Below are 21,638 nucleotides of genomic sequence, written 5' to 3'. Positions count from 1 at the left end.
ATGTAATTTGTTGACACATTAAATTACTATTCCATATGGAACTATATTTTTCTTTTAATAAAACATGCATATTTTATTCAAACAATTATGCAGAATATGTCTAGCATGAGAGCTGCAGTCTTAAAATGTACCCAAAAGGTAGCTAAGCATAACTTAGTTTGTTCCAGCTGGAACAGAAGGAAAAAGAGGAGAGGTGAAAACAGAAACAGTCAACAGTACAAAACAGGAAGCTTTCAATAACATTCTAATATAAAGTTGGTGTGAGTAATTACTTCTTCTGCAAAAGACCAATTAACTGGACAAGCCCAAAGGATATGTTTAGGAAACCAGTCTTGCAAGTCACAGCAACAACAATTACACTCTTAGTCCTTTACTTAAAAGGCTTTGTGGTGTCCAGTGTGCCCTGAACATAATGTTTTCCTGAGTAAGCCACAGCTTAAGGTCCATAGAAACAACAGATATAAAATTTATTATAGGATCATATCCCAATCCATTGGCAAAATAGGGTCATCCAGCTCTTTACTCCATTCATTTCTGAGACTTTGCATATCACATTTATTAATCAACATCAAATATTTATAAACAAATACTTTTCAGCATTGATTCAAGAGTAAAGGAGATTCTGGAAAACTGAATAGTGCAGGGTTGAATGCTAAATGCTAAACCTGAGTTTCCCAAACCAAGTCCAACACTATGGACTGAACATGAGTCAATTCAGAGGTCCCCCAACCCAATTCCTGTCACATGTAGCACCAGAAAATTAATGTTCCCAAGAGCTAGATTTGGCTCTTGAGTGCACCACAGTGAGATGAGGGGCTTTTACCTTTCCTCCAATGCTGTTTCCAGGAGCTAAAATGGCTACTGCGGGGTGTCATGTGCTTCTGCCAGTTAAATTGGGCTCTTTCACAGCCATTTCAGTTCAGGGAAATCGTGTGAGGGAGAAACTCCACTTTCATGTCATGCTCATGAGCCAAATCCAATACTTCTGCAAGGGGAAACCTTATATCCCTGATGTTACACGTGACAGGAGGTGGCTTGGGGGACCCATGACCTATGTCACATATATTATCTAATTGAGACCTCAGTCCGGTACATCAAGGGTAGGTAACCTTTTTGGTCCAACGGCTGAAAATCCTACAATAGCTGCCTGTGAAGATGCTGATGTGCTGGCAAGCGGGGGGGGGGGGGGCAGACAGATGCTGCTGTACTTAGCCAGCACAAGCTAGGTCCGCAGTGCATCAGCCTCTCATCTCAGATCCAGCTGGCCACTGTGCAGGTCTGGTAGGCAGTGATCGACATAATCCATGCCTGTCACCTTCTTTCATGCTGCCAGCCTCAGCAGTGCAGCCAACTTCTCAAAGGTGAGCCTGGGTGGAAAACCAGCCCTGCATACTCAGCAAAATGATCTGGTGTTCCACCCATACCCGAGGTTGCCCACTTCCCCTACACAATATAGCATGTCCTTTTCCCCTCTATGGGGCAAGTCCCAAAGGGGTGGTGCTACAACCATTACATCTGTTTTTATCCTCAGGTTCCTGGCATTTGTTCAACTTGTTTCTGCTTAAATACATTATTCACATTCTTCAAAGCCACACTGAAGAGGAAGGAGATGGAAGATGAAGCAGGATAAAACATTTTTTACACCAGCCTCTCTTCTGGATGATTTAGCAGCTGCTCAGCCTGAGGTTGGAGATGATGCACCAACAAACAACACACTGACCCCCCAAGCAATGTCATCTTAGGTGCCCTTCTTCTGAGTGTCCTGAGCTGCCAGGTAGATGCTGACACAGGCACTAAGATGGAACTACATTCTTGGTGGAACTACATTCTTTTACACCCTTGCTTCTTATGGAGAATTTTAATTTAAAAATCTGACTCCAGGGAACAAGCAAATCTAGCAGGCCTGGGGCAGATATACCATTACATCCTTTTGTATCAGAATCAGTCTGTGACCCATGCAACTTGCATCAAAAGGTAACTGTCATTTAGCTAGATGAGTTTCAGCACTGCTTTGACAACTACCCTGTGCCGGGACGTGTAGCTACTTTTGTCCATCAAATCCTTGTGGTTTCTTTCTTTTGGAGCTAAAGTGCCACTACAGAGTAACAAGTAGAGTCCCACTACTTACATGTTCTGAAGCCTCCAGGTGACAGTTCTCCGGATGACAGAAGGTGTTGGTTCTGATATTTGCTACTGTTACCAGCTGACAGACCCTTTCAATTCCTCTTTTATTGTTTGATTTTATTTTTTTTATTTTATGTTGTGTGTGCAACTTTTCTCTCTCATCAGTAATAACTGTTGATGTGAGAAGGATTAATATGAAGGCTGGTTCACTGCCTAAGTGACCCCAAAGGCTGCTTGGGATGCCAAACCAGCAGAGGGTCAATAGTTGGAAGCTACAGGTATGGCTTGACCCTTCCTTCACCTCCCAGGCCCTTCCCTCTACTGTCCAGGCCAAAGATGGGTGGAAACGCTTGCTGCTTGAGTTCATGACACAGGCACCATGTCCTGTACAGGTGGAAACTCCTTCCAGCACTCAGCTGCACTATACGGAGGTCACCCTGTCTGAATACTCCAGTTCATAAATAAGGCAAAAAATGCCCTAAGTAGGTTTTGAAATGCAGGACCTGTAAAAAGGAGCTGTTCTGCCGGGCATTCTCTGTCGAGCCAGCCGGCCCTTCCTGTTTTTCTTAAATCATCTCTGCTCCCCATTCAGATGTGGCATGTTGTATCAGCTCAGGCCTTTCATTCTGACCTTTCTGTAGCCTTGCATGCCGGACAACAAGCAGCTTGCAAACTCCTCCAGCAAGCTTTCTCCCAGGTGTCCGAAGAAAACCAATCTCCTTGGTAGAAATTTCCTCCTCCAGACCAAAGTGAAACCAAGAAAAACTCCCAGCTGCAAGATGCTTAGAAAATCCAAATAGCATTTTTATTCAGGCAGTCAAAACAGGAAAAAATACATCCTTCAGGATAACTGAGAGAATAAATAATTCTTAACAGACCTAGAAAAAGAACCAGAGCCCTCCTGCCCTCCACCTCCCATTGCCTTATCTGACTTTTTGCCTTAACCCGCAAGTGACTCCTGTCATACCAGCCATTACCATTAATTGAGCCTCAGGTGTTTTCATGCTGATAAAGTGATCTTTGTTTTTTACAGGCGATGTTTCAACTGGAAGTGTTGTTTTATAATGCAACTCTTGCATACAAATGTGCATTCTGATCTCTTTGTGCTCCCAAGTTGGGTTGTTTTTACGCCATCTGTGTATCTGTTTTTTTTAAAAAAAATTATTTATTCCTGAGGTTTAAAATGTTTATATTTCTAGTATTTCTAGTATTTATTTGTTTTATTGTAAGCCGCCTTGAGTCGTAGAAATATAAATGTAAAAAAACCAATATAATAATCAATAGTACCGCAATTAGACAACTATGTATGCCCTGGACAACAAAATTTTTTATTCTGCTTGGATAGCTGCCTTCGTTGGATACCCAAAACATTATATAGTGCATTCTAAATACTCCACATGCACGGGTTGTTATCCCTACATCTTACAGACGTACAGATCATTACTAGCCTTTATCAAAAATCCCAGATGGGTACCAGCAAAATAAACCAGGAGTTCTGTGGCACTAACAAAATTTATTCCACTATCATTTTTTTGTAAGTCAGAGCTCGCTTCATCAGACCAACAGTCCGGTGCATCTAACGAAGTGAGTACTGAGTCACGAGAGCTTGCGCTGGAGTGGGTTTTGGTAGCCTCGAAGCTGCCATTGGCCCTTTCAAAGCTCTCCTTTTCCCATCTGGATCTCCGATACGGGCTGTTGACGTGTGCCCCTTTTCACCCCACGAGGGCGCTGCTCTATCAGCAAACCTCGCGGCTTGTTTGCGTTTCAGGTGCGCGGCTCAGAGTGGCTCGCCGCATCCGAGGCTTTGCTCCAAAAATGCCCGCGCGGCGCTGCCAGGCGCAGGTGAGGCGAAGAGCGAGTTGCGCCTCCTGGCTTTCCTGGGCACTCTGGGGCAGCTTGCTCGTGGCTCCGGCTTGCGGCTACGTGATCGTGAATTCGGTGTCCTGGTCGGTCACCAATGAGGTGGAAGAAGAGATGGACAGCTCCTCCAACGAGGAGGTCCTTCCTGCGCTGCTGGAAGACACAACGAGCATCTGGAAGCAGAGCTATCCGGCCTCAGTTTACAAGGAAGAGGAGGAATTGAGGTCCAGGCCGGGCCCGGGGAAATCGAAGCAGATCTCTTCGCCTTCCCGGATGTTTTCCTACAGGAGAGAGAGCGCCAAAGAGGCAGACAGCCTAGCGCCTCAAGAGCAAGCCACCAGGACTGCCCGCTTCCTCGTCCATTATAACAACTGGGGCTTCTTGGCAACAAAATCCACCCAAGAAAAGGTATGGTGAGAAGCAGCAGCAGCTGGCAGAGATGTTCCTGGGTTTGTGTATGTGTGTGTGTTCCTTTTGAATTTTTACAGCCTTGCTTTGTCCATAAATGTATAGCATTTTACCCATTTATTTCCTCTGCATCTCTGCCAGAATTGATAAATAATATAGTAGTGATTCATCCAGTTTGGGGAAAGATGTTACCATCCCAAAGCAGCATCTCAGCACTGCTGTAGACAATTAGTCTTACATATAGATAAATCAGTTATTGAGCCCCCCCCCCCCCTTCCAATTGCAAATTTGGGTGAGGGTTTGCAGCACAATTAACATTATTATCTGGAGAGACAGATTGGCAGTTTCATACCTCCAGTGGTTTTTACAGTTTGGCTCCCTGGCCAAGAGTTTTTAAAAGAGTTTACATGTCAGCAATTTGCCTGAGAAAGTTTGATTTCATGGCTCAAAAGTCAGCACATTGTCAGGGCTAAATCCTTTTTAGTGCTCAAGGCGCTGTGTGCTTTTTTTTTAATGAAAAAGGGTTTGGGTTTTTTTTTGAAAAATTGAAATAAAATTACTAAAAGTGTAAGACTAGCCTGCTACATTGACACCCAGCTGATCTGAGTGGTGTTTTTTATGTTTCATTACCAGAATGTCCCAGATTTTTTGAAGCACTGAAAATAGCAAAGGGGTTTCCTATAGCATGGCAATTTCATTTTGGTTGCTGTAGATGAGAAAAAAAGTTTATTGTGGAACATATCAGACTGATGTGTATTTATTTGGCAGCGAAAGAGGTGAACCTTGGGGAGTTGTTGCCCCACAGTACTGTAATCTGTGGCTTCCATCACCACAATCCATCCCTCCTGTACTATAAGTTCATTTTCAAGGCATGATGAGGAGGAATGTTCAGGGTAGGTAACAAACAACTACTGACAGCCAAATATGGCTGGACACAAAAGCAATTCTGAGAGATCTCTCCAGCAAAATAGAAAGAGTAAAAGAAAAAGAAAAAAGATCACATCATACTCCAGTTTTTTATATCCTGGAATTTTAAATCCGCACTACTATTTTTGACAAGCAGAGGGGTAAAAATAAGCCAATACATGCCTGGTTAAAATACCAGTAAGAAAGTAGCCACAATGGTATCCTCTTCTTCAAGGCCATGGAGAGAGGTATTGGGAGGGAAAATTAGGCCCATTTGCATGGCACACTAACCTTGGGACTCTGAGCAGTGAATTTGCAGTGGGCTCTCCTCCCGTTTCTTTGTTTACATGTGAGGAGGCACTCTCTCCTGGGTGCACAATTTTTCTGCAAAGAACTCTTCCAGCCTGGTTCTCTTAACTCTGCTAATCATTTTATTCTTAAAGTCACAGATCTTAAAGGCACTTATTCTGAAATACACAGATCTCATCACACTCAGTAGTCAAGATTACTGGCTTAGTCTTTAAACTGCACTTCTATTGATATTACTGTTCCAAAAATAATCCCCCCCTTCAGAGCAAAGCAGTTTCCTGGATCACACACTGCTAAAGAAAGGGACCATGCCTTAGAGCTGATATTCTCTCTCCCCTGACCACCGCCACTCCCTGCGACTGCCACCATAGGAGCACAGAGATGCTTATTATTTCCAAACACTCTCTGTTGACATCCTGATGTATCAGTAGAATACAGAGGTTGGTGTGTTTTGTCTAAGCCCATATGAGTGAGCTTCTTTTCTGTCACTTGAAGGAACCGGCAAGGGGGAAGGCATAGATGGCAGTGGGAGGGAGTGGAAAGGCTGGCTGTGGGAGGAGGGAAGATGTCTGTGGTAAAGCGCTGCTCACTGGCGAACCTGCTGTTCTGGTGGCAAAGCATTAAAATCATGCTAGAAGTGATCTCGCTTGCTGTGGAGAGAATGAAAAGTGAAAGCGGGGCTTGAAGAAATATGTCCATACAAGAAATCTGGCTGTGAGAGACATGTACCTCCACCATGCAGCAAACAGTAGCATGGAAACCCACCCAAAGTCTCCCAACACCCATTGGATAGTGTCCCGGTTTGTACAGATCCTCCTCCTCCTCCTCCTCCTCCTCCTCCTCCTCCACCACCACCACCACCACCACCACCACCACCCCCTTTTGCAAACAGGCAGAGAGGTTGTATTTTTGGGGTGCGGAAGGGTCAAAAAGCACCCAGACTGATCTCAGTCCCACCAACAACACCCCACCTTTTTCCAACGGTCACCTTGTGGTTACTAAATTCCTAGACACACACTACCAATGATCAAGCACCCCAAAACCACAGGGGGTGGGGTGACTGTCACTTTTTAAATGATGTGTGGTCAGTCTATAATCTTAGGTGTGCGCACGTGTGTGTGTGTGTGTGTGAGTAGTAGCAAGTGAATAGAATAGCATTTGAGTACCCAATCTAATAACTGTGCAGTGGTTCAGTGAAGGGAAATTATAAAGGGGGGCTAGCCTACCCTATCTGCTGATGTCTCTTTGAGAGAGACAGAGGTGAAATGGTCATGATTGTCTATATATTTTAAAAGAGACAAGAACATAAGAACATAAGAACAAGAAGGGTAGCAACCTGTGACAGACTGATGGAATGGGAGCCCCAAACCACAGAGGGAGAAATTGTAAAGGTTGGTAGGAACTTTATGTGAATGAAAAAGGTGCACCACAAGTACATTCATGATTTAATTGCTAGCTATATTGGACTATGTGCAAAGATTACAACAGACTGTGGTAGTTTATTTTTCAGGAAAGAAGGAAATTTACAGATTTTTACATGGATTGTCAGTGATATTTTCACAGATTTTATAACCAAAATGCACTGGACACATTGCTTGTTTCTTGGTACCATTTTTCCATGTTTCTCCCACTCCAATTAAACATTTTTGAATTCTATTAACTACAGTAGAGAAAAGTGATTGACGCTTCCTGTGGAAATCAGTGGGATATATGACAGTTTCAGAGGTAGCTATGTTGGTCTGCAGTAGGGGAGCTAGATAGAAGTCCAGTGGCACCTTAGAGACCCACAAGATTTTGGGGGGTAGAAGCTTTCAAAAGTCAAGCTTGAGTTGCCAGGCCCTCCTTCTGATATCGATCAGTTCAGTGTTGGAGGACTTAACAGTCAAGAAAACTAGGTCTAGGTCCGTGTTGCCAGCATGTCATCTCCATCGCTGGAAGTGACGTCTCTGTGCCATCAGCAATTCAGGCCTAGGCCCAGTTTTCCTTCCAGTAAGCTCCCCACCTCAGTTGCCAGAAGCAATCTGGCAACCCTGGTTAAAGTTCCCTACATGGAAAGTATAAGTAGTTCATTTCAGTTTAAAATGTTTTAAGAGCTGCAGAAAACACTGTTAAAGGCAACCACTCTTTACATCTGTTACATCCAAAGGGTTGATAACAAAAGTCATTAATAAAATATTACCTAGCGTACAGAAGTCTGTAATTTCACCTCAGGTCTCTAATAACATGATTGAACCAGGAAGTCTCAGCTGTCATTGACTGTATTTTTTTTCACAAGATCCTTTGATAAAAATGCTACCTGATGGATTATTATCAGTTTACTGTCCGTAATTATAATATGTAGGCCAAGATCCAAAGAGTTGCATAAGTTTCTAACACCCACTGGAGCTCTGTGTTTCTCAGATCAGTAGTTCCCCTTGTTTCCTAACTAACCATCATGGGGTTGAGCAATGTTCCAATGGTAACGTTTTGTTTTGCATGCAGAAAATCCCAGGTTCAACCTCTTGACATCTCCAGGTAAAAACTATAGTTTAAACTAGTAGATTATCTGGCAGTGATTAACTGTAAAAGGCCAAAGGCCATTACAATTAGCAGGCATAAATGCCTCCTGATTTGCACCCTGAATTTGGATCTAGACAAGGGTGTGAAACATGCAACCGGGGTGGGGGGCAGATCTGGCCCCTTGAGAGGTCTTATCAGACCCATGAGCCAGCCGAGGCACTCCCTGCCCCATTCCCAATCTGGCCTGGTGAATCTGGACTGAGGTAGCCACCCTGAGCACCAGTATGGGCTAGGGAGCCTGTTGGCGGCTCACTAACTGAGGCAGCCACCCCCAGCCAGAGCTAAACCATTGACGTTATATGCATTTGCATTTCTGGGCCACTCCTGGTGAGTCACAAGATTGCCTACTTTAAAAAAAAATACTTTAAATTTTTTAGAGTACTGTTCTTCATACCGCTATTGCAATAGCTCATTATTTTAAGGGGGGGGGGGATTGAGCCGGCCAACAATCCCTGGATCTGTGCGTGGTGCGGGGCAGGACTAAAACAAGTGGAAATCTGGAAGCCAGGTAAAACAGTGGGGGTTTCCCACTCTCAGGAATCGCAGGGCTTCTGGGATCTATGGGGCTTCTGGAATGTCCAGTATTGTAAGCGTGAGCACATCTGTAATCAAAACTCTTTCGACAGAGACATACCCTCACTGGAGGTCAGAGCACCAATGTATAATTTTGGCTAGATTCAAGCCTGCTGCCAGTCAGAGTAGACAACACTTGCCTAGATAGACCAGTAGGCTGCTTCATGTGTTTGTTTTTGTAACTGAAAAAACTTTCCAAACAATTTGTGTTGTGCCACAGGATCCTGTTGTCCAATGGAAAATAAGTTGTCTTTACCACTAGGCATGCCTCAGTAGCTTTTTGGATGATGGAGGTTTTTTTGTTTGTTTGTTTGTTTGTTTGCTGTCAAGTTACAGCTAACTTTTGGCAATTCCTTAGGGTTTTCAAGGCAAGAGACGTTCAGCCACCCTGGACTTCCTTGATGGTCTCCCATCCAAATACTAACCAGGGCCTATCCTGCTCAGTTTCTGAGATGCAGTGAGATTGAGCTAGCTATGATTTTTCAACATATTTTCAATATGCTAATTGGTGTATTCACTGTGAATTGCAAGGTTTTTTGTTTTACAGGGCAGTTTAAGGTTGTTGTTTTTTAAAGTTATGCTGATCACCTATTAAATTTACAGCTGACTTTTCCAGCTTTGCATAAATTTCCCTAATTCTTTGTATTCAGATTGTGGCTTTTACTGCTTGTAGTACTCACCATAATGGGACGAAGTTTCATCTTCTTAGGCGGAAGACAGTTATAATATGCAACAAAAGGTTACTGATATTTTTCTTAAATATACTTTGTTCCAGTCTGAAAAAAATTAAGTAGATTTTTATCTACGTTTATGCTGTGAATTGCTGCCATGCATCTCTGTAGGAAATCATGGGTGAGGGTTTCTAAGTTTTAATTATTTGCATTTTTTTTTCAGATTCAAGGAGCCCCATTTGGGAATTGTTTATCTATCAGTGATGGCCCTTCAGACAATAGCACTGGAACCCCTTTCTTTTATGTCACTCCAAAGGACAACACCATAGCAGATCTGATGAAAAACTCCATCGCTTCACTGACACTGCCAGAAGTAGAAAGGGATTTCTGCAGGTACCATAAATTAAACAACATTCATTTTGCATTACGTATGTCATTTTTTTTCCAGCATGGTGTAGTGGTTAAGAGTCAGTGGACTCTAATCTGGAGAACCAGGTATGATTCCCCACTCCTCCACATTAGTGGTAGACTCTTATCTGGTGAACCAGATTTGTTTCCTCCCTTCTACATGCCTGCTGGGTGACCTTGGGCTTGTCACAGGTCATTCAGAAATCTCTCAGTCTCACCTATCTCACCAAGTGTCTATTGTGGGGAGAGGAAGGGAAAGTAGTTTGTAAGTCCCTTTGAGTCTTTTTACAGGACAGAAAAGGGGCATAAATCCAAACTCCTCCTCCTCCGCTTCTTCTTCCACATGCTGCTGTTCTTTTTTTGCTTTGGGAGTACCATAGATTGGTTCCTAAGTCTTGCCTTCATGTGCGCCTTTTCCATGGCAAACATTGCCCTGTGCTGTGGGACATGTTCCTCCAGTGCTAGAGTTCCATGCAAGACTAGCATCATCTAGTGCTCACAGTGGCTGTGCACATAATGTGTTATGTTTGCATGGCGTAGTTCAAAATCACATGGACACATGGTCACCATGAATTAGTTCTGACAGTACTGTATAGAACAGAATCCAGATTCCATTCCCATTCCTTCGGGCAGTGGGCAATTCATAGTGTCAAACAACAACTACTGGTTAGGAGGCTAATGCGTGAACATATTCTGGCATACAGCTGTCATGGATCTATGATCTAGGGCCATGAACTTCAAAGGAGGAAAATAACCTTTGAATAGATAGCAAAAATGTCAAAGCTATTGTCAACCAAACAGGCTGGGGGCAATGCAATCTCACTACATGACTGGATGTAAACTAACTAGACAAGGGGATCCAGCCAAATGCAGGAATCAGTTCTTTTTAAAGAAGCTATTGATATTTTACCTCAAAGCTTTGAAACAGAACAGTGAGAGAGCACTATTTATGTCGGAAGCGGCAGCAAGGAGGTCAATGGCACCCTGCAGCATAAAGCTAAAGAGTAAGAGGAGCTTTTCAGATTATAAATTTTCCTGTCCACTGAGACTTCCTTTGACGTACCATGCAGATTAGTAATGCTAATACAAGCTTACTAGTTCATTCCTTAAGGGACAGATTAGAAGCCAAAGACAATGCACAAAAGATATGTAGCTTCTCTTTTCAAAATATCCAACGAAAGTGATGTGACTTCTGATTCATTGGCTAAAGTTATTGTCTTGATGACAAACATAGCCCTCTGTACTATTTTGGAGGGAATAGAAAACCCAGAGAATAGAATAGAATAGAATAGAATAGAATAGAATAGAATAGAATAGAATAGAATAGAATAGAATAGAATAGAATAGAATCTTTATTGGCCAAGTGTGATTGGACACACAAGGAATTTGTCTCCGGTGCATATGCTCTCAGTGTACATAAAAGAAAATACATTTGTAAAGTATCATAAGGTACAGCACTTAATGATTGTCATATAGGTCTAGTAAGCAATCAGGAAACAATCAATAGTAATAAAAACATAAAATGTAAAATCATAAAATAAAATGAAATGTCAGCACAGGCTATAGAATTGGTGATCCTATTGGGAGGGACATGGGTAACCGGAATGGTGAGAAAGGGACGTGCATGACAATATATAATAAATATAACTTTCCTGACATAGTTTGCGTATCCCTCGGAGGAATTATTTGTTTAACAGAGTGATGGCATTAGGGAAAGAAACTGTTCTTATGTCTAGTTGATAACTTGGTGTGCAGTGCTCTGTAGCGGCGGTTTAGAGGGAGTATTAAGAGTTAAAGTAGTTTATGTCCAGGATGCGAGGGGTCAGTAAATATTTTCACAGCCCTTTTTTTGACCCGTGCAGTATACAGGTCCTCAATGGAAGGCAGGTTAGCAGCAATTGTTTTTTCTGCAGTTCTGATTATTCTCTGAAGTCTGTGTCGATCTTGTTGGGTTGCAGAAACCCTGAATAATGCTTTCCATTGTTCGTTTGCTTGCGTTTGCTCATTTGGAGTGGTCATTGATTCATTTGGAGTGGATGAACCAAAGTACTACCAAACAGGAGCAAAGCAAGTGGTGAAATGGTTTGATACAGTCCTATGATCAATCATTCATTCCACTGTCAAATGTTATAGACCAGGTTATGGACAAAGACAGGGCTAAAGCCCTGGTACCACCGCAGAAGGAGATGGTTGAGACACCCAGAAACCCCCCTTTGATGCTGAGGAGGAGCATCAAGAATTTCAGACTTGGACCCTGAAGCCCACCCCACTCCATCCCAAAAACCCACTGCAGGACGTGAGGTCTTTCCCCAACTCACCCCTTAAGCCTCACAAAGTGAAACCACCTCAAACCCATCAGTGTACCTGCTGATAAAAGTTCACTTTAATTTTTGAGAGTAAGTCCCTAGCCTATTTCACAGCAAAAAAAAAGGTATTTGCCCTTTTCATCTCCACAACAAAAGGTGTTAGAGACTTACTTTTAAAAACAATGAAAAGCAGCAATTCAGAGAACCTGACAGACTGTTGTAATGTTATAATGGCATGTCAATTGACAATCTTTTTTAAAAAAGGAAATGCCCCTCAGTGGGGGTGGGGTGTTCTGCTGTTCTGCATTGCAGCCGTAACAGCAACGAGGAAACCAAGGAATCTCCTCCCGCTGTGGTAAAACAACTTTAGTTCCCAGGATTATTTTGAAGAAGCCATGACTGTTGAACTTTCAAAGCAGTCTCAGCATGTATGTGTGTGACAAGAACAGAAAGATGGCATTATTGCCAAGTAAAAAGGAATATTCTACCTCTTTGCTTGGTGTGCTGGTTTTCTGTAGATAATTTTTACTGTAGAGAAACTTTCTAAAATGTGATCCTCCATGGTCATGCCCCCCCTGCAGTCTCATTCACTGGCTTACATGTGAACCAGTCCTCAGTGGTGAAGAAAAGATTCACAGAGCACAGATGACATGCTGCCATCCTGAAGTAAATTATTCCACACCAGCATAATTGATCTTTGAATCAGTCATAGCTGTCACTGGCTATGATCCAATGCAGAACTGATAAAATGTTCAGTGAAACCTGACATTGCATTATCCTTGTGGGGGTACATGTTTTAATAAGCAGATTGGCAGTCTCTTGTTTTGAGTCATTCTAGAGAGCTCGTGGGAGTGAAAGAAGAAAAGAATGTGGTAGGTAGAAAAGATTTAGCTTGGCAGCATAATCTCCTCCTAGAATTTCACCATGGAATACGTGGGTTTGGTTTTGTAACATACTATGTTCATGTTTAAAAGTGTGTGTGTATGTGTGTTTAAAATACATACCACATAATATTTGTGTTTTTAAAATAAATTACAATTTGGGGAAGGTTCTAGTATAAACTGTTCAAAATGAATAAGATATGTCAGCAGTGTGATGCAGTGAGGCAAATGTGATTTTGGACTATAGAATTAAGGCAAATGTGATTTTGGACTATAGAATTAAAGTGTCCAGGTCAAGTGAAGTGATGGTATCACTTCACTCTGTTCTGGTTAGACTTCACCTAGAGTATTGTGTTCAGTTTTGAGCACCACCATTTAAGAAAGATGTAGATAAACTGGAACGTGTCCAGAAAAAGGCAACAAAGATGGTGATAACTCCTAAGTGAAAGGCTGAAGGAGCTTGGTATGTTTAGCCTGGAGAGGAGATGACTGAGAGGTGATACGTTAGCCATCTTCAAGTACTTGAAGGGCTGTCATAGAGAGGTTTTTTTCCTGTTGCCCCAGATCGGATCCGAACCAATGGGGTGAAATTAAATCAAAAGTGTTTTTGGCTAAACATTAGAAAGAACTTCCTGACAGATAAGTTCCTCAGAGAAAGAGGCTTCTTCAGGAGGTGGTGGGCTCTTCTCCTTTGGAGAATTTGTAGCAGAGGCCATCTGTCAGCAAGGCTGATTCTGTGAGCTTAGGCCAGTGGTGGCGAACTTTTGGCATTCCAGATGTTATGGACTACAATTCCCATCAGCCCCTGCCAGCATGGCCAATTGTAGCTGCTGGCGAGGCTGATGGAGAGCCAGTTAATAACTAACTGGAGTGGGATTCACACCGCGAAGCTTCGAAACGAATCATGAGAGGGGAGGGCAGGAAGAGTTGCAGAGCTCCAGGGGATGGGAGCGCAGTGCAGCCGAGACTCGTCCACCATGTAAGGGTGTGGAGAGAGGGGCGTTCACGGGGAAGCGGGGAGGACACACCAGTGCACCGGGTAGCACGCCTTTCTGCGCCTCCTGCATATAAAGGTTAATATCCAATATTTTGGGTCTCCTGGCCCTTTCTTACATAGTTTTTGTGCAAGTTTTGTGGATATCAGTGATTTCCACTTTTACTTTTGTAAAAAATATATGTTTAGCCCACTGTCTTTCTGAAGACAAAATTCAGATCTCTTGCCTCTGATACCCATATCTAATTGTCACCCAAACATTTAAAATGAAACATTCTACTAATTAATGTTCTGGGAACAGTTGGTGTGTTTACTTAAAGCTCAAATAAACAAGACACAGAACTGTATTTTTCAGGATCCTCCTAATCATGTTTAATTCAGTTTAAAAGTTAATTTGGAGCTCAAGAAGGTTATTTTGAAGAATGGGAAGCATGGTTGAGGAAATGGGGGGATCTTTGCTAACCCCTTCCTCCCATGTCTCCTCCATGATTTAAGTAGCCTCTCTGAAGTTGTAACTTGTTCTGTGTGGGAGGTGGTAGTGGTGGAATATAAGATATAATTACATCAATTTGTCTCTTTCCATCTGCACAGCTAATTTCAGCTTCAGAGTGTGTGTATACAAGTGCAGTCTAAGAAGAGTTGAATCATTCTAAGATTAAGATTTGTACTGCAAATTCAGAAACAGTGGCTCTACATACTTAATAAAGCACTACATTCCTTATATCCACTGGCATCTCCATTGGCAAGATCCTACTATGTCTCTGGAACTAAATCCCCTTCAGCAAAGTTTCTGTTTCTCTCTGTAATTTCCCTTTTTTTCCTGTTGTCTCCGGGATAACTAATTGCTTCCTCTTTTTTTCTTGGGGCATGCAGGTTTTCTTATTAATCAGTATTTGGTTAGCAGCTCTTGGTGGGGGAGTTAAGTACTTATTTTAAATTTGCAGCAAGCTCATTTTTAATATTATTATCATTAGAGCATGATTACAAAATGACAGTTGTTTAAAAATAGAGGAGGGAGAAAGGTCAGTTACTTGGCTTGCTACTAAACAAGAGTTCGACAAGCTCCTGCAGAGACTTTCCCACAATATTTAAAACTGCTGCCTGAGGCTGCTGATTAGCTTTTTAAAACACCACAGGAGATCCTAGTTGGGGATCATTTGTCTCTTAGTGAATAGCTGTAGGTTTTAAAGCAAAAGTTCTGATTAAGAAATCAACAGTAGCGTGAAAGAACGTTGCAGTTAACCTGTAGCTGTTGCTCATTGCGTGGTCTTGTCTTTGCTTACAGGAAAACTGTAGTTGATCCTGAGGATCCACGATGTGCCAGGCTCATTTTGACAGGACAGATGGTTACAGTACCTCCGGAAGAAATAGAATTTGCCAAGCAAGCATTGTTTTCTAGGTCTGTATGAATCTGTTCATGTGTGTGTAAAATGCTGTCAAGTTGCAGCTGACCTCTGGTAACCCAACAGTGCTTGCCCAGTGGGTTTAGGAGGTAGTAAATGCCTCTTTGATGGAGGGAGTAGTGCCAGTGCTTCTGAAAGAGGCAGTGGTCTGCCCACTGAAGGAGCCCTCTTGCCCGAACTTTCTATGGTGCTGGAGCAGGAATTGTACCCAGTGGCCAACATCTCATTTTTTGGTAAAGTCCTGGAGAAGTGGTAACTGAAGGCTCACTTGGAAGAAACTGATTCTCTGGACCCATGTCATTGTGGTTTCAGGCATCACTATGGCATGGAAACAGCCTTGGTCATCCTGCTGGTTAACCTTAATGGGAGACAGAAAGAATACTACCTAGTTAATTCTCAAAGGAACGTTGACTTCTCAGTGACTTTAGATACCATATAGACCATGGTATTTTGATGGACTAGCTCTGGGGAATGGGGGGCACTGTGTCACAGTGGTTCTCCTCCTACCTTTGGGGTTGGTTTCAAAAGATAGCATTGGGAAACTCGTGCTCGAAGTCCTGGCAGCTCCCTTTTGGGGTTCCTCAGGGTTCAGTCCTGTCCCTATGCTGTCCAGCATTTACATGAAGCCACTGAGTGAAGTCATCAGGGGATCTGGAGCCAAGTGTCATCAATATACAGATGACACCTAGCTCTGTTTCTCCATTTTAGTAGAATCAGGAGAGGCACTCCATGTCCTGGACTACTTCTTGGAAGCAGTTATGGGCTAGATGAGGACCAACAAATTGAGACTGAATCCAGACAAGGCAGAGGTTCTCATGGACTCCTGAGTCCATGAAATCATGGGTTCTGGAGTAGTTTGTATTGCCCCAGAAGGATTGGGTATGAGATCTGGGGGTGCTTCTGGATTCATTGCTGTCCTTTGAGGTTCAGATGATGTTAGTGGCCACAAGAGCTTTCTAGCAGCTCCATCTGGTTCACCAGCTCTGCCTGTTTTTGGATAAAGTGAATCTAGCCACAGTGTTACATGCTCTGGTAACCTCTCCATTAGACTACTGTAATGCACTCTACATGGGGCTGTCCTTGAAGATCGTTTGGAAACTGAAGCTGGTATAGCATGCGGCAGCTAGGCTGTTAGCCAGTACATCTGGTGGGATGCATATCATGCTGGTCCTTAAGGAACTGCTCCGATTTGTTCCTGTGCCCAGTTCAAGGTGTAGATGTTGATGTACAAAGCTCTAAATTTTGTACACCACCCAGAGCCCTTCGGGGATGGGGCAGTATATTAAATTTGAATAATAAATAAATAAATGGCTTGGGCATTGCTTTCCTGTACCCATATGCACCTGCATGGGCACTGAGGTCACAGGGGGAGGGGCTCCTGGTGGTATTCCCCCCCGTCGAGGTGCAGAGGGCAGGTCTTTCTCTGTGATTGCCCCCAGGCTTTGGAATAGTCTTCCCTTTAGAGACCGCGCCATGTGCCTACACCCTTTATCGCGTTTAGGCCAGTGATGGCCCGAGCCTTTTACCCCGAAGACTTAGAGTGCTGGCACTGCAACCCAAAACCCCACTTATTTATACGCCGAAGTGTGCTTGCATGGCAGATTTAACCTGAATACTGAGGTTTTAGGTATAGAAACAGTTGGCTCGAGAACTGCGTGTTACTTTCGGGGATGTAAGCTTGGTGATGGTGGGTGGCTTTGCTTTTGAAGCAACTGTGCAAAGCTTCAAACAGAGTGAATCCGCGACCCTAGGAGGGTTTACTCAGAAGCAAACCCCAGAAACCAAACTTACTCCCAGGTAAAGGATCACGCTTTCTTCCCATTAAAATCAGTAGGGTTTAACAGCGCTGAACAGGGTTACATACACTGGTTCCCCAAAACTAGGTCTCAGGTTTAATGCTAATAATCTCCCTGAAATAATTACACTATTATCACTGACGAACTCTGTGCAGCGTGCCTAGAGAAGGACTCTGGGAGTGCCACCTCTGGTACCCGTGCCATAGGTTCGCCACCACTGGTTTAGGCACATGGCAAAGACCTTTCTCTTCATTCAGGCATTTGGTTAGCCTCCCTAAAAACTCCCTCTGCAGCTGCTGGTCTGGGGGTGGGGGCGGAGGAGTGAAGTTTGGGGTTATTTTCATATTATTTTTGTTTTAATCATTATATTTTATTTATGATGTTTTACTGTGGTTTTTAAATTGTTTTTAACCTATGTAAGCCACCTAGAGATGTGGGTATTGAGGCCTGCTATACATTTTTATAAATAAATAAAATAACAAAGGTGGCTTGCCATTGCCCTCCTCTTCATAGTGATCCTTGTATTCCTTGGGGGGTCTCTGTCCAAGTACTAGCCAGGCTGGCCCTGAAAACAAGCCGTTATAACTGAGAATTGAGGGGATAAACTTATACTAAGTCTCACCATTGGTTCAGCTTTGCCAGTTCTAATAGGAAGCAGCTCTGTGGAGACTCTCTGGGAAAAGATTGATACATTTCATTGAAATCCTTTTGACTCAAGATGTCAAGGATTAATTAGGAACTTCTGTATGGGAGCTTTCACTAACGGAGTGTCTGAGATCTGATGAGATTTTGAGTTCCCAGTTATTCCAAAACTAGACTTTACACAATTTCTTTTCATTCATGTACAGACTGAGATAGTTTTCGGGGCGTTGGGGGTCTTCCTTTCTCTTACATTAGAACTAAAAATATGGACAAGCAGTTGCACACATATTCAAACTTAAAATGTGTTTTTATCAGGAGAGAGTGCTTACTTTCAAGCGGTTGCCACATCTACTAGAGAATCATCAGCAGGCATCAGAGATCATTACTTAAGATGACATGTCACTGCATGCCCACAAACTATGAGCTGGAAGAAACCTTGTAAACTGACACTATTGCAGACCGGCTTGGTTATGTTGTCTCTGTTCTTCCAGGCATCCTGTCATGAGGAAATGGCCCCGCAATTATGAATGGTTCTTTATGAAAATGAACATAGAGCATATCTGGCTTCAGAACTGGTATGGAGGAATTGGTGCCATCGCAGCAGAGGAATATTTCAAAGCAGTTCCAAGTAAAGCTTGATTGAATTCCCAAATACAGAAGTTCAGTGTTTTCATATTTAATTTGGAAACAAACTGTTTTATATAAAAATTTCACCAGGTATATGTTGAACAAGATGTTGTTTGGGATTTGTTTTTGCACAGTATTCAAAATGGCTCCATCTTTCTTGATTGGAACAAGATACTTTTAATTGAATATGAACAACAAACTCTCGCCATTCAAGGTTGGAATGAATTGTACTAAACTTTGTTTTTAGGTGTTTTGACTCTTTTGAATTTTTATACTCATGTAGCCCACATGATAATCACAATACAATCGAATTATAATTTCTAAAACTGGGGAAAATGCATTGTAAGATGAAATAGCTGGAATGTGTATTCTGGATGCACTGTTGCAAGTAGATAGAGTTTTTAAAACACAATTTGAAACTTTAAAGGAATGTTTTAAATATATACAGCATTTGAATCGTTAATGTTATGGACTCTGTCTTTTCTTAAGCATATATTTGTCTTTAATAAGCTCACAAAATGTTTTGTGATATAATGCTTTTGCTATGATTGAACATTATCCCTATGTCTTTACGAGATTCTTTGGGAGAACAGGAAAAACCAAGTGTTTACTATGCTTTAACCACTCAGATAGTGGAAGCAAAAACTGATGCTAACACATGTTAAGATACTCCTTATCTTCTCTGATATAAAATGATAGTGTTATTGCTGTCTAGAACCTTTCAGAAAGTCAAGGAATAATCAGTATTATTTTTGATCCAGTGAATAAATAACTGTGCTTAAAATCATGTTTTTTCAAGTATTGGAATATGGGGGCGGTGAGCTTAGCACCTTTATGATTTTAAAATACCTCTTAGAGTTACTGTGATGATAAAAAGGATTCGGGGATAATGTAAATCACTTGAGTCTCCCATTAGGGAGAAAACTGGGATATAAATGAACTAAATAAACCTTTACATCATTAAGAAACTTAAGCTAACACCGCCCCCATCCAATCCCATCCTCATTTCTTCTGAATCAGGGCAGCAGGAGCTTCCTGGGAAAAGCAAGAAGGAATTATAGAAACAAGACTCTAGGGCAGTGATGGCGAACCTATGTGACACACCGGGTGCAGAGGTGTACTTTCCGGGAGCCCTCTCTGTAGAGCACTTTCGCACACAGAGTTCCACCATGTGAAGTGAGGAAGAAATCCGTAAGCCCACACACACATCTAGGCTTTGACCTGGGCCACTAGGCACAAGCGATGTTTTTACCGCACATGATGAGCAGAATTTTCGGCTGGCGTGTCCATTTGGTGCCTTGCAATAGCCCGGGTGGCTGCTGCACCGCAGAGTGCAGAGGAGGCAGAGGTGCTAGAGAGGCACAGGCGGTGCGCACAGGACTTGCTGGAGGCTAGAGCGAGCTGGACGCCTGCTTTCGGCGAGGGTAGTCGCGGGAGGAAGAGGGAGCCAACTTTTTCTAAACTAAAACCTCAGCATTCAGGTTAAATTGCCAGGTTGACACTGTGCAATAAATAAGTGGGGTTTGGGTTGCTATTTGGGCACTCGGTCTCAAAAAGGTTCGCCATCACTGCTCTAGGGATAAAATGCCTTTGATGTGATTTAGAGAACTATTACACTGATTTTGGACAGTGACACTGCCACCCCTCCCCCTTCAGAAACTTAGGAATGTCACCATTGTTGTGCTGATAGGTATAAGGCTAATGGGAATTCAAGTTCTTCATCATGCCTGCTCCCACAATCTGCTTGGACTCTGCCCTCCCCACACTTATTTTTACCGCTGCCTGCACCGGGACAGAGTGTGACAGAAAGAGAACAATGGAAAGAAAGAGAAGCTATCTGCTCCCCCGCCCCCACAGAACCCAGAAGAGATAGCCACCTTGGAAAGAGTGAGTTAGGCAGGGCAGGGCAGGCAAAGCAGGAGAAAGGGGAGAAAAGCAACATAAATGAGCAAAAGTTAACTCTCCTACATGCAACACAGGAAAGAGACAGAAAGCCAGTACTCCTTGACACAGGTACAATAAAACTGAACCTGAGGAGAAAACATTCTGTTGCTTGAGGAGGGAGAGATTCATCTTCTCCTCACAGGAGGGGAAAGGTGGAAATGCTATCAGCTAGGGCAGTGGTGGTGAACCTTTGGCACTCCAGATGTTATGGACTACAATTCCCATCAGCCCCTGCCAGCATGGTCAATTGGCCATGCTGGCAGGGGCTGATAAAGAAATATGAGCCTAAGGACCGCCCATCATGAGCACTAAGTTTGATATCCACCACCACTACCACCCTTTATTTTCTAACTTGCTTTCTAGTTTAATCTTTGGGCTCCTTTCCCAACTCTGGAACTGCCTAGTTCTTGGAACCCTTAATCAGAAAATGTTAGACATTTGCATGTTGATTTATTTCCTGAACAAAGATGGCAAATGCTGGATTGTTCAGTTCAGAACCAGACACCTACAAGTCAAGGGGGCAGGTGATTTTTCTCATTTCCCCACCCTTAGTATAGTGTACTACACCACCAACCACCCTGCCACATTTTTGTTTATAAGGTCCTCTGAACCTTAGCAGCAGTTTTTTGATATCTAATTTGGCAGGGTTGCTGCTGGTGAAAGGAGAAGGTGAGAAAGAGCCAGGTTCATAACTCTCACACTTACCATTTGATACAATCAAGCTTTATGGTGTTTGAATCTTGCTGTGAATCATTTCCTCCCTTCCAAAATCTGAAATGACATGGTGTTCACACAGAACCAAACCATATGGCAAAGAACATACGGCTCATGACACCATTTCATTTGTATGTTTGAATAAGAATAACTAATTCTGATTTATATTAAAGTACATATTTCTGCTATACGTGGTGCTGCACGTATAGGTTTCCGGCGATTATACCATGGCCATCACAGATTTAGTAACGGTGACATAGTGCAGTGTTTTCTGTATGGCATCAGATCTTATAATCTTATGTAAATAAGGCCTATTGGCCCATAATCGAATGCATCATTTTTTAAAAAAGTGTTAGGGGTCCTTCTAAAGAAGGGGAGGTGGGTTAGAGATCAAAAAAGTAATACTAAAATTATTCTAAAAATCCTGTCATGTCCACAGAAAACACAGATCCTAAACGGTAGATGCAACGTGACTTTTGATAACAAAGGAATGCTGATTTTTATCATTGGTAA

At 42.7% G+C, this 21,638-nt stretch overlaps 1 protein-coding gene across 1 annotated transcript; it reads left to right on the top strand.

The window, feature by feature from the left end:
* The first annotated feature begins 3,887 nt into the window (after nt 1-3,887).
* Nucleotides 3,888-19,662, top strand: CREG2 (cellular repressor of E1A stimulated genes 2). The gene is made up of 4 exons (XM_048494381.1): nt 3,888-4,392; nt 9,634-9,803; nt 15,285-15,398; nt 18,332-19,662. Exons 1-4 carry the CDS (start codon nt 3,940-3,942, stop codon nt 18,477-18,479), a joined length of 885 nt encoding a protein of 294 aa, XP_048350338.1. The 5' UTR covers nt 3,888-3,939; the 3' UTR covers nt 18,480-19,662.
* Nucleotides 19,663-21,638: the final 1,976 nt, after the last annotated feature.

The sequence above is a fragment of the Sphaerodactylus townsendi genome, linkage group LG04 (genome assembly GCF_021028975.2).
Source record: "Sphaerodactylus townsendi isolate TG3544 linkage group LG04, MPM_Stown_v2.3, whole genome shotgun sequence".
NCBI classification, from domain to species: domain Eukaryota; kingdom Metazoa; phylum Chordata; class Lepidosauria; order Squamata; family Sphaerodactylidae; genus Sphaerodactylus; species Sphaerodactylus townsendi.
Note: the sequence above shows the minus strand (reverse complement) of the source record. Positions and strands in the feature narration are given on the sequence as shown.

What these genes read in the sequence shown, in the direction of transcription:
- CREG2 (XM_048494381.1), top strand. Translation starts at nt 3,940, where the DNA reads ATGCCCGCGCGGCGCTGCCAGGCGCAGGTGAGGCGAAGAGCGAGTTGC. An exon ending in CAAAATCCACCCAAGAAAAG is followed by an intron (nt 4,393 to 9,633) that starts GTATGGTGAGAA and finishes TTTTTTTTTCAG; the next exon opens with ATTCAAGGAGCCCCATTTGG. An exon ending in GTAGAAAGGGATTTCTGCAG is followed by an intron (nt 9,804 to 15,284) that starts GTACCATAAATT and finishes CTTTGCTTACAG; the next exon opens with GAAAACTGTAGTTGATCCTG.